The 13,879-nt window shown below is 41.0% G+C and overlaps 1 protein-coding gene across 1 annotated transcript in view; it reads right to left on the reverse strand.

Annotated features, from left to right (window-relative positions):
* Positions 1 to 13,879, reverse strand: part of nbas (NBAS subunit of NRZ tethering complex) — a 383,924-nt gene that overhangs the window by 16,209 nt on the left and 353,836 nt on the right. The window contains exon 52 of the mRNA XM_061900721.1: positions 9,624 to 9,758. Coding sequence (XP_061756705.1) covers positions 9,624 to 9,758 — 135 coding nt within the window. The remainder of the gene's footprint in view (positions 1 to 9,623; positions 9,759 to 13,879) is intronic.

A 13,879-nucleotide genomic window follows, 5' to 3' on the forward strand; every position in this document is an offset into this window, starting at 1 on the left:
ACCGGTAGCTCGCGATCGAAGTATTGAGCACTCTTGATCTAGTGGTATGCCAAATAATCCATCCATCCATTTTCTACCGCTTGTCCCAATCAGGGTCGCTGGATCCGATCCCATTTGCATTTGGCGGAAGGCGGCGTACACCCTGGACAAGTCACCACCTCATCACAGGGCCAACACAGATAGACAGACAACATTCACACTCACATTCACACACTAGGGCCAATTTAGTGTTGCCAATCAACCTATCCCCAGGTGCATGTCTTTGGAGGTGGGAGGAAGCCGGAATCACGGAGAGAACATGCAAACTCCACACAGAAAGATCCCGAGCCTGGGATTGAACCAAGGATTGTACCATGAATTGATAAACGTGGACCCCGACTTAAACAAGTTGAAAAACTTATTTGGGTGTTACCATTTAGTGATCAATTGTACGGAATATGTACTGCACTGTGCAATCTACTAATAAAAGTATCAATCAATCAATCATTCAAAGGACAATTTAGGATTTCCGTGATGTGAGGGACATGCACTAACCCCTGTCCCACTGTGCTGCCCGCCAAATAATCACTTAATTAAATATTGATACGCAATGTTACTGTTCAAACGCCTTGCAATGTTACAGTGGACAAAAATGTTAATAAATATAATTGTTAAATAAAACCTCTGCCTTTTTAATTAATACTTGGGCCTACATGTTGGACATTATGCTGGTACCTGGAGAGCCAAGTTTTTTCTAAGGTAGTACTTAGTGAAAAAAGTTTTAGATCCACTGATCTAATGCAATTATTTTGCGTGGACAAACCGAAATGTCCTCACAAAAGAAGAGGACCAAACAAACAAACAAACATGTTTTAATTTAGTTAAAAAAATCACATTGTAGTCGTGTTCCTGGGTCTCAGTCCTGTTACTCTAACAAGTTCCCACCCTCAGAAGTCACATGGTCCACAGGAAGTTGCATCAATAAGATCGTCTGCCAGCATTGGGAAGGCCAAAATAAAGTTCACTCGTTCAATGTTCTGTATATCCAATGATATTTCAACTCTAACCTGGCAGGGGTTTTAAATCGCTTAGCTTTTTCACTAGTAGCACCGGTGCTACTGAATGAAAAAAAATTGCATCACAGAACATTTTTTTGGAATACAAAAAAATATGAAATGTCTTTAATCACATTATTAACACTCAAACACGGAACACATGTGCATGTGGGAACAGTTTCGTGATTTTCAAGTTGAATATCATTCATAAGGTTCGGGTGGAACGATTCCGGGAGGGTTGTGACAAAGCTCTTGATGAAAAGTAATATTCTGTTGCTGCATCATTAAAAACAAATTATCTTTATCTTGCACCTTATCTTCATGACTCCTTTGTACACTACTTACTACAGCACACACACAAATAAAAAACAAACAAACAAAAAAAACAAACACTTTTTCTCATTTACGCCACCTTTTTGTATAACACAATTTTAATTACCCGCTAATCTCTCGGAATGAAACTTGCTCTAATCTCAGGGGCATCGCTTTCATAAAAAGGAATACATGTGTTTACGGCAAGAGGAACAATAAGAGGCAGTCCTCAAGCGGCTGTAGGAGTGTGCTGAAAGATAACACCTGCCAGTCACGGCGAGTGGGGTTTCATGTGTTTAATCGTGAAGAATTATTGTAAAAGTTGATCAATTTTCTGCAGTGCATCACCAAACACGACCTTGGGGATTGTTTTGTGTAGACATGAAACGTCAGGTGAATTAAGAGTGACATTCAGGAAAATCTTTCACTGGTTGACTAATTTGCTTTGGCCTGTCATGACTAAACAAAGCACCTTTTGCAGTAATTGAAAAAGTTGATTGGACTGGCGGTTGATTAAATTCCTGGTGACGTCTGCTGCATTTATGATGTTCAAAGCAGAACAACAATTAACTATAATGCTTTACAAAGGAGCTACTTAATGGATTTTATTTAATCAACTGCTTGTAGTCGACAGGTGCATGGTGTCAAGAGTTTTTTGGTGACGAACCCCAAGATGCAGAGAAGGGGACAGGCATGGAGTGAGAAAACATGATTTAATTTAAAACACTAAGACAAAAAACAAACAAAGGGTACAATCAAAAAGCGAGCACGTGGGCGGATAACAAACAAAAAAGCAAAGCGTAGAAGCTAGCAGTTATCGAGCAATAAACAGAAGTTGTACTTATAATATGAAAACAAACTTGGAAGCAGGCAACATAAGATAATAAGTTACAAACCACTATCAAATATAGCTTACCGCAACGCTGCATTGACACAATATGATACGACACGACATGTAGCAACGACAAGAGCGACATCGACAAGACAATAATCCAGCACTCGACAGGAGGACAAAAGCAGGTAGAAATAGGAGCGGGCTGATTGACACCAGGTGTGGCCAGGTGCCAATCAGCCGCAGCTGAGGGGAAAACAGCGCACAGGGAAAAAAACAGGAAACAGACAAAATAAGAGTGCTGACAGGAACTATAAAACAAGAAATACTAAACACACACAGGAAAAACTAAAACACAAACAAACTGTCAGTGGCAAGCCTGACACATGGACTACAAAAGAAATAATGTCAGGTTTTATATTTAGATATTTAAAAAAAAAACACATTACCATGGACAGCGGTGGCTGTGGGTAACCTGCCCACCTTGAAGAAATGTAGTACCACACTTTCGATTGCATCAAACAAAGCAATAACGTCATGATTTAGGGCTATATAAGTAAACATTGATTGATTGATTGATTGATTGATTGATTGATTGATTGAATTTAAGAATACATTTTTTTAAAAATGTTTTCCACTGGTACAACAAAAAGGAGGACACAAAATATCTTGAGGGTGTAATGAATGCATTTTATACAAACTACATTTTAAGAAACGATAAGTGGCTTTATTATTGTGAGAATGAAATTAAATATAAGTATCCTGTTAGCATACTTAGTAATGTCAAGTATCAGGTTTTTAAGTATTTTATAGCAATCAGATTGAGTGACGGCACAAAATAGTATAAACTTTGTTTATTCCTGCTCCTTTTCGGACAAACCATGTTTATTTTCTTTCTTTTTAATCTTTTTTTCTATATTACAAGTATTTATAGTTGTTGTTTTTGCAGAAGAAGATATTGTATCAATCAATCAATCAATGTTTATTCATATAGCACTAAATCACTAGTGTCTCAAAGGGCTGCACAAACCACAACACAAACCACAACGACATCCTCGGTAGAGCCCACATAAGGGCAATGAAAACTCACCCCAAAGGGAAGTCGGTGACAGTGACAATGATGACTATGAGAAACCTTGAAGAGGACCGCATATGTGGGCAACCCGCGTATTGTAGATGCTTAACTATTTCAATTGTGTAGATCACAGGTGTCAAAGATCTGGCCCGCCACATCATTTTGTGTATAGCACGAGAGAAACTATCCATTAATTTGTATGTAAAGATATATATGTAAATGCATTGGCAATTGTGTAATAATATCATGAGGTGATTATAAATTCATATTTATATAAATTCACTGTTACATACAGCTCTGGTGTAAATAGTTTGTTCTGTTTGAAATACATTATTGACTTGATTTGAACTGTATAGCTCTTCGTCAAGATTAATTGCCGGATGTGACGCCAACTCCTCTTGGTATCTTCCATTGCTGCTCCCCAAAAAATGGTAATTATAGAGAGAGGAAGGGAGTGTCATTACAGCTGAAACTAATTGATGGATTAAAATATTAATTTTTGTTGCAAATGCTGATCCAAAATCAGAGGAGAAAGCGTTCGTCGAGGTGGGCTCTACACGCTCCTGGGAAGTCATATACACACACAGGACAAACGGGTCTACGAGCCGACCAACCCCAACCTTTGCGGCCCGTGGAATTATTTTAAATTTTTTGGATTGGAGGTGCACGTCACGCTATGCAAGACGACTTGCAGGGGGAGGAGCAAGTCAGTATAGCGTACGCTGGTTTCTCGACACAGGAGCATTGCCCAGGTTTAGTGACTGAACTCAAATGCAATGTATTGAAGGGTCTAAATGCCTGCCAAGTAGGAAAAATGCGAACACAATGACAAATCAGAAGATGGCGATAGCTGCATTTCATAGATTCGAGAATCTTTATTGTCATACCACCACATGAGAAACATGAGATGGCACGAAATTTAGTAATCGAGGTCCCAGATTTAGCCCAATAAGTAACACAAGAACGATACTATGTACTGTACATAATCATTTAAATACAGTAGAATACTGATAGAGTAGGTTAGAAATCAAGAATACATTATACATAGAATACATAGATTCTGATTCGATAGTGCAAATAGAATTTGGTGGGTAGTTAGCTTCTTTGAGCTTGGCGTCCATCTACATGCGCTTTAAAATGTTGCGACTCAGCTGTCGGTGTGATAGTCATCACAATCAGAATCATCTTTATGGGCCAAGTACACTATATTGCCAAAAGTATTGGGCCACCCATCCAAATGATTAGAATTAGGTGTTCTAATCACTTGGCCCGGCCGCAGGTGTATAAAATCAAGCACTGAGGCACGGAGACTGTTTCTACAAACGTGTGAAAGAATGGGCCGAGCACAGTGATGTCCAGTGTGGAACTGTCATAGGCTGCCACCTGTCCAACAAATCCAGTCGTGAAATTTCCCTGCTCTTAAATGTTGCAAAGTCCACTGTCGGCTTTATTAAAAGAAGATGGAAGAGTTTGGGAACAACAGCAACTCAACCAAAGTGGTAGGCCTCTTAAACCGACAAAGAGGGTTTAGCGTATGCTGAAGCGCATAGTGCAAAGAGGTCGCCGGCTTCCTGCACAGTCAATTGCTACATAGCTCTAAACTTCATATGACCTTTCAATTAGCCCACGTACAGTACGCAGAGATCTTCATGGACTGGGTTTCCATGGGCGAGCAGCTGCATCTAAGCCATACATCACCAAGTCCAATGGAAAGCGTCTGTGGCTTGTGCAGCCCTTTGAGACACTCGTGATTTAGGGCAATATAAGTAAACATTGATTGATTGATTGATTGATGCAGAGCTGTAAAGCATGTCGCCACTGGAGTCAAGAGCAGTGGAGACACGTTCTCTAGAGTGATGAATCACGCTTTTCTATCTGGCAATCTGATTGACTAGTCTGGGTTTGGAGGTTACCAGGAGAACTGTACATTACGGATTGCACTGTGCCGAGTGTGAAATTTGGTCCAGGAGGAATTATGGTGTGGGGTTGTTTTTCAGGAGTTGGGCTTAGCCCCTTAGTTCCAGTCAAAGGAACATTGAATGCCCCAGGATACCAAAACATTCTGGATAATTTAATGCTCCCAACCTTGTGGGAATAGTTTGAAACGGGCCCTTTCCTCTTCCACCATAACAGTGCACCTGTGCAAAAAACAAGGTCCATAAAGACATAGATGACTGAGCCTGGTGTGGATGAATTTGACTGGACAGCACAGAGTCCTGACCTGAACCCAGTAGAACACCTTTGGGATGAATTAGAACGGAGACTGAGAGCCTCACCAAGTGTGAGTGTGACCTCAACAATGCGGTTTTGGAAGAATGTTCGAAAATTCCTATAAACACACTCCGCAACCTTGTGTACAGCCATCCCAAAAGAGTTGAAGCTGTAATGGCTGCAAGAGGTGGAACCACTTAATATTGAACCCTATAGGTTAGGAATGGGATGGCACTTCAAGTTCATATGTGAGTCAAGGCAGGTGGCCAAAAACTTTGGCCAATATATTGTATGTTGACACACACAGGGAACGCGTGTTACACTTGTAACTGTTGTTTACAATGAACTCATCAGTGCTTTTAATGATGACTGAGGCATACGCTCCTTATACCCGACATAATAACATTCTGTTGCGGTTAAGTTGTAAACAATACTAATTAATAATAACTCATTAATAATGTGTTTTAAAAATCTCTATTGTTCTTTAACGCTTTCTCAAGTAAATACACACCCCAGCTATAATTACAGATTTACATTAACTCAACAACATGCTTATTATTTGCTCACAGAGGTTTTTGATGTTAAAAACATATTGATATGGTTTAGTTCATATACTGTAGGCCTATATAATCAAAACATTGAAGGATGTCTGCCTTATTAAATTGCATCAAACCTACTTTCACCAGTAATATTGCTACAAAAGTGTGGTCACGCTCCATCCTGTTCTGCTCTAATTTTATCTTTCCATACATTTCCTTTCCCCACTCTTTACATTTCCTTCAGCACTGTTGAATAGCAGTGCCCCCCTACCCCGCACATTAAACCCAGCTCTCTTGTGTGTAAGGCGCACTGATCGAGGAGCAGTGTGTCGTCTCATTAAAGGAGGATTCCTTACCTTTAATATTGAATGTAATTTATTTTATTTTATCAGATTCCAGGAAGAAAAAGAAGGTCTGAGACTTTGCTATCAGATCAGGAAACAGTTTGCGTGGTCTACAGAGGCTCCACTCATTAGCGGTTTATCTCACATAGCCTTCGCAGTCCTACATTGCCTGTGTCAAGTGCAGGACTTTACCTGCATTTTCCTATGGAAATATCCAAGCTTTTGCTTCTATGCTTCTTATATTTTTCAATGCAGTCTTTATGCTAACCTAACAACTGCAGGTAGGTCATTATATTATGTTATTAACTGACATTTGGTCTACACTTGCTGAAATAGCTTGCTGAAGGCTTTTTTGTAGAACTTGTCAAAATTGAAAAAAGAGATCTTATTTTTTTCACCATGTTTAGATCACGAGTGCTGTTATCAACACCCAAAATGTGAATGTGGATCAAAGAAAACTGTGGCTTGTGTTTTTGAAGACAAAAATGGCTACAAAATAAAGATGTCCAATAATGTAGGCCAACATTGGCATACGAAGGTGTTACCAGTATTGGTTTTTGATAATGATATGGAAGAGGTACTGGCTATATCTCGCCCAAATGAATGGATAATGCCTGATATGTCGGGTCATGTGACCTAAAGTGCGGCCCAGGGGCCATTTGCGGCTCCCAGCTAATTAAAAAAAAAAAACGCCGCACATTTATTAAAGTCATGTAATAAAAAAAGAAAACATAAAAAAATACAAAAATAAAAGAGCAAACAGGTTTAATGCAACAAAAATATGTTGCAATATTTACACTAATAACAGAAGCTGCCACGTAGGCAGTTTTTATTTTATAACTGGAATTGCTCAATAAATTATAGAAAAAAAACTTACAATTAACAGATATATAGGAAATTGAGATTTAAGCGTTTGAAGTAAAAATAATAAATAGTGATATGCCTTTTTTAACACTTTAATGATGGGAGGCATTTTGGATCTCAGATAAATTTTGTCAGATTGTCAACTGACATTGTTCAAAAAATAATATTGAACCAAAAGCAATGTTGTTATGAATTATTGACCTATTAAAGGCCTCAATTACTTCACATCAAATAGTCCACTTGGAACATTTTTTGGGGGTAAATATTACATATTTGGGTTTTGCCTATTAAAAAGAGGGTTTTTAAAAAATAGGGCATACAACACAAAAAAAGAGTTAAAACTTTATGTCAACGGATAGATCTAAAGTTGATTTATAGATTTTTAAGCGTTGAAAGAAAAAAAAAAATTACGATGAATAGTCCATTTTTTATATTTTTCCAGAAATAAAGTGCGCCGGACTATAGGGCGCATTATTTATATTATTTTCTGAATTGAAAACACTTCCTTGTGGTCTACATAACATTTAATGGTGGTTATTTGGTCAAAATACTGCATAAATTATGTTTTACAGATAATCTTCAAGCCGCTTTCTGACAGTCGCTTCCGGATGCACAGTTTTGTGGGCGGGCTTATTTAGTGGCTCTCCTTCGGCAACATCTTCTCTCTGTCATCTTTGTTGTAGCGGTGTAGCGTGCAAGAACGGGAGTGGAAGTGTCAAAAGATGGAGCTAACTGTTTGAATGACATTCAGACTTTACTAATATAAATAACGGAGCAGCATCTCCTCATACAGAAACAACAACACCAGAAATGTGTCCCGTGAAAAACCCTCCGACCTGAACTCTAATAACTAAAGTTCCTTGAGTGAATAATTAACTTCACTACACCAGTATGTTTTAGCGCTTTCATGGCAACTTTGCTGGCAGATATAAGTAAGAACTTTAAACTACTTTATATTAGAAATGGTAACAGCAGAGGATGAATGTCTCATAAAAATAAGATAGCGAAAAAGAAGAAGCTTATCGACGACGGTGTCAGGATTTATGCAGATCCCAAATACAGATCAGCAGGTACCAGAAGGTAAGAAAAGTTGCTTTTGCATAATATTGCGAAACAAAATGCTAGATGATATGTCTTGACCTTATACACACTCCATAATAACATCGCAATAAGACGCAACATAATAACACATCAAGCAGTGCGGCTTCATAGCTTACCAAAGTCTTAGTAAAACATTTTGATTGATTTTTTGAGTGCCGTTTGTAATGTTCTATATTTTCAATGGATCATATAACATGTTGGTGATGTTTACTTGAGTCATATAGCCATCATAGTGCAGTCTACACGTATTTCTTATGTTTGACTGCCATCTACTGGGCACACCTATCAATACACCATGTACCAAATAAAATTGCTTCGAGGACGGTAAGCAAAACCAGAATTATTCCGTACATTAGGCGCACCGGGTTATAAGGAACACTGTCGAGTTTTGAGGGAAAAAAAGGATTTTAAGTGCGCCTTACAGTGCAGAAAATACTGTATTTTTAACACAAAATGAATGGGACCCTTTTGGAACCCCGCCACCTTTAACATTTATCCAACTTTTGGGGAGCTCTAATAGGTACATTAGATATTGTATTGGTTTTGAAAAAAAAAAAGAATATCCTAATCACCCTCGCATCCTTCATTTTTCAGTGTGCAACAAGCATGCCAGCACCGCAAGCTGGAATTACTTCCAAATTTTGCTTTTGGGTTATAATATCAGTATCACAAATTATGTGATGGACAGTATCAGCATATTGAATATTTGTAAGAAAGCCTATATCAAGCATCTCTACTACAAACCAACGCATCCCAGTAGGATTTGACTTAATAATAATACTTAATACATTCATATATTTTAAAATGGGAAATCCTTCTCCTTATTTATGGATAAGGAAGTCGAAATAAGACAACATTTTGAGACCATATCTAAACTACATTTTAAGGGCTTTGCTTTCACGTTGTTTACAACTTACTTTGGGTGTAGAGCTGTTCGGTCCGTTGATGCTTTTGCAGATATCCAAATGATATACAATTCTTATCCATGTTTTATATACAGCGGATGTGTTTTCTTCACATAGAGTCCTTCGTTTAGGTTTTTCAATGGTATCATGCTCAGATTGAAAGGGTATATCCCATCTTTTTGCTGATGCTTCGGCAGAAATCTGATTCATGTCCAGCTTTTAATTCACATTTCATGTAGCATGTGGGTGTTTTGAATTCATCATGGGTTTGTATATGTCAATGTATTTGTGATTTTCGGCTAATATTGACAGAGTAGATGTGTTCTTTCAACCATTAGACACTGCAGCAAATACATAAAAGCTTGTTTATGTCTATATGGCCGATATGTTCACTGACGAGACTCACCTTGCTCATGCTGTTGATGTGATCCAACGTGAGCTGCAGCAGCTTGGCATCGCCGCTCTCAGCCATCAGCTTGAGTGCGGGCTGCTGGAGACTAGGCTTGTGTTGTAGCAGCAGGTCAGTCATGCTCCTGATGCACTGGAGGAGGGGGTGAGGAGGAATGGGAAATGTAATAAAATTGTGCACACTGCATAGCCATTGAGGTAAGTGATGTCTTCAGGGAACTGCCCACGAGCAATATCAACATGCAATCTGACTCCTCCACGCTCTCTTCATTGCGACACATTCAAATTAAAGCCAAACTGAGTAAAAGACAGCCCACACCTTCCTACACTAATACCAGAGAGCCACACAAACGCTGAATAGCATGAATGCTGAACTAATATCGCACAATGGAATTAGGCTGAGTGTGGTGCTGCTCGGCGGGCTGAGAATAGCATTAAAGGATACAGCGAAAGGTCAGCTGGCGGCGGTAGTAGATTTGTGTCCGTGGCTGGTTTCACGCCCTAATAGCTTTAAACCCCTGGATGACAACGCGAATACGAACCACTACATTATGGAAATAGTGGCAGAATGACAACACTCAAGTCTTCTTTATACCTCTTATATGAATGGTGAACTTAATGCAGTGACAAAAATAACTACCTGCTATCAAACTTAACTACTGAGCCTTCCTTCTTAAAGGGAACAATACCTTTTTTGGAATTTTGCCTACCATTCACAATCATTATGAAAGACATGACGACAAACGTATTTCATTTCCCAATGCATTCTAACTAATAAAGAAACGTAAATAAAAGTAATCTCAGGGTGTTCAATCGTTCGCAACTGGACAGCTTGGAAGACGTTTTGCCGCTCATCATAGTAGACTTCATCAGTTTGTGTTCATAGACTTAGATTGGTCAGATCTAGTCTAACGGTTGGTGCCAAAACCCCAAACATTTATTCTCCAAAAACCAGGAGGGTGTGCCTGGGCAAGGATGGTTTCCTGCATCATAGTGACAAAAACAACTATTTTAATACAAACCAGCAATCCTAACTGTCAAAGCCAACGACAATTGTTGAAGTGTTAATTCCCCTCGTTAGCAATCAGGTATTGTGTGGCAGAACAATCGCTGTTGGTCAACTATTACCAGCCCAAAATAGTCGGAATCCCCTGTGTAAGTATTAAATTCAGTTGTAAACAAATGGCACAAATGGCATTCTGGTCACCTACAGTGACCAGAATGTTTCAAACTCATGTTATTTGTTGGAGGCTAAATTGCAGAGTATTTTAAGAAACACAGTGTTTTGTGTGGGAGACAGGTGGGAGCAAATACCATTGAAAGTGACAACAACTCTTTGTAATGTCAAACCCCCAACCCAAACCTCTCCTTGGAGGAGAGGAAGGCAGTAACATTACTAAGCAAGGATGAAATCCTTACGATCCTGCCTGCTGACAAGGGGAGATGCACAGTCATCGTCAACACAACTGACTACCAAAACCAGTTACTTACACTCTTCAAGGACTCAAACACATATGAAATATTCAAAAGGGACCCACCAAGTGGGTACAAGAGAAGAATTATTGAGTGCTTACAGACTCTACAAAAGTCAGAAGCCATCAACGGGGCATTGTATAACCAATCATATCCACAAGAAATCATCCCTGGTATTAATGGCCTTCCAAAAATACACAAAGATGGGGCTCCCCTCAGACCCATTGTCAGCAGCATCAACTCTGTGACATAATATATTGCTAAGTATGTGGCCAACATCTTAGCACCATAGAGTGGCAAAACTCCACATCACGTCCAAAACACGATTGACTTTGTAGCTAAGATCAGAGATCTGAAACTGGACAAAAATGAAGCCATAGTTTCATTCGACGTCACCTTTCTGTTCACCTGTATTCCAACCCAGGATGCCGTAGAAACACTGAGGCAACGTCTACTAGGTGATCACACCTTACAGGATAGTTCCACATTAAACCCAGAACAGATTTGTATTTTGCTGGAACTTCGCCTTAACACTACATACTTTCAATTCATGGAAACTTTTTACCAACAAAAACATGGTTGTGCCATGGGATCACATGTATCCCCAATAGTAGCAACAGTTTACTTGGAGGACATGGAAAAGTGCACTTTAAGCTCTTTTAAGAGAACACTACAAAGTCATTTCTACAGATATGTGGATGACACAGGTGAAAATCAGAAACCAATAAGTGCAAGCCTTCACTGAGCACATTAACTGAGTAAACAAAGACATCAAGTTCACAAGTGAGAATATCGAAGACAGTAAGTTGCCTTTTCTGGACTGTGATGTCCACATTCGAAAAGTATTCACAGTGCTTTACTTTTTACACATTTTTTATGTTACAGCCGTATCCAAAAATTAAATAAATTCATCTTTAGCCTTAACATTTGACGGACACAGCCCGAAGAGGCAACGTGGGTCACCCCTCCAATGGGCTCACCACCCATAGCAGGGGCCATAGAGGTCGGGTGCGTTGTGAGCTGGGCAGCAGCTGAAGGCAAGGCACTTGGCGGTCCGATCCTCGGCTACAGAAGCTAGCTCTTGAGACGTGGAACGTCACCTCACTGGAGGGAAGGAGCCTGAGCTAGTGCGTGAAGTAGAGAATTTTCGACTGGATATAGTCGGACTCACCTCAATGCACAGCAAGGGCTCTGGTACCAGTTCTCTCGAGAAGGACTGGACTCTCTTCCACTCTGGCGTTGCACGCAGTGAAAGGCGATGAGCTGGGGTAGCAATTCTTGTTTCCCCCCAGCTCAAAGCCTGTACTTTGGAGTTCAACCCAGTGGACGAAAGGGTAGCCTCCCTCCGCCTTCGAGTGGGGGGGACGTGTCCTGACTGTTGTTTGTGCTTAATCACCAAACAGCTGTTCAGAGTACCCACCCTTTTTGGATACACTCGAGGAAGTACTGGAAATTGCTCCCCCGGGTAATTCCCTTGTCCTACTGGGGGACCTCAACGCTCATGTTGGCAACGACAGTGAAACCTGGAGAGGCATGATTAGGAAGAATGGCCGCCCGGATCTGAACCCGACTGGTGTTTTGTTATTGGACATTTGTGCTCGTCACAGATTGTCCATAACAAACACCATGTTCAAACATAAGGGTGTCAATATGTGCACTTGGCACCAGGACACCCTAGGCCGCAGTTCCATGATCGACTTTGTAGTTGTGTCATTAGATTTGCGGCCTCATGTTTCAGACACTCGGGTGAAGAGAGGGGCGGAGCTTTCTACCGATCACCACCTGGTGGTGAGTTGGCTGCGATGGTGGGGGAGGATGCCGGACAGACCTGGCAGGCCCAAATGCATTGTGAGGGTCTGCTGGGAACGTCTGGCAGAGTCTCCTGTCAGAGAGAGTTTCAATTCCCACCTCCGGAAGAACTTTGAACATGTGATAGACATTGAGTCCGAGTGGACCATGTTCCGCACCTCTATTGTCGAGGCGGCTGATTGGGGCTGTGGCTGCAAGGTAGTTGGTGCCTGTCGTGGCGGTAATCCTAAAACTTGTTGGTGGACCCCAGCGGTGAGGGATGCCGTCAAGCTGAAGAAGGAGTCCTATCGGGTTCTTTTGGCTCATAGGACTTTGGAGGCAGTGGACAAGTACCGACAGGCCAAGGGGTGTGCAGCTTCGCCGGTTGCGGAGGCAAAAACTCGGACATGGGAGGAGTTCGGGGAAGCCATGGAAAACGACTTCCGGATGGCTTCGAAGCGATTCTGGACCACCATCCGCCGCCTCAGGAAGGGGAAGCAGTGCACTGTCAACACCGTGTATGTTGGGGATGGTGTTCTGCTGACCTCGACTGCGGATGTTGTGGATCGGTGGAAGGAATACTTCAAAGACTTACTCAATCCCACTAACACGTCTTCCTATGAGGAAACAGTGTCTGGGGAATCTGTGGTGGGCTCTCCTATTTCTGGGGCTGAGGTAGTTAAAAAGCTCCTCGGTGAGATCTGCCCGCAGTTCCTTAGGGTTTTGGATGCCATGGGGCTGTCTTGGTCGACAAGACTCTGCAGCATTGCGTGGACATCGGGGGCGGTTCCTCTGGATTGGCAGACCGGGGTGGTGGTCCCTTTCTTTAAGAAGGGGGACCGGAGGGTGTGTTCCAACTATTGTGGGATCACACTCCTCAGTCTTCCCGGTAAAGTTTATTCAGGTGGACTGGAGAGGAGGCTACGCTGGATAGTCGAACCTCGGATTCAGCAGGAACAGTGTGGTTTTCGTCCTGGTTGTGGAACTGTGGAC

This window comes from Nerophis ophidion, linkage group LG05 (genome assembly GCF_033978795.1).
Source record: "Nerophis ophidion isolate RoL-2023_Sa linkage group LG05, RoL_Noph_v1.0, whole genome shotgun sequence".
In the NCBI taxonomy this organism is placed as follows: Eukaryota; Metazoa; Chordata; class Actinopteri; order Syngnathiformes; family Syngnathidae; genus Nerophis; species Nerophis ophidion.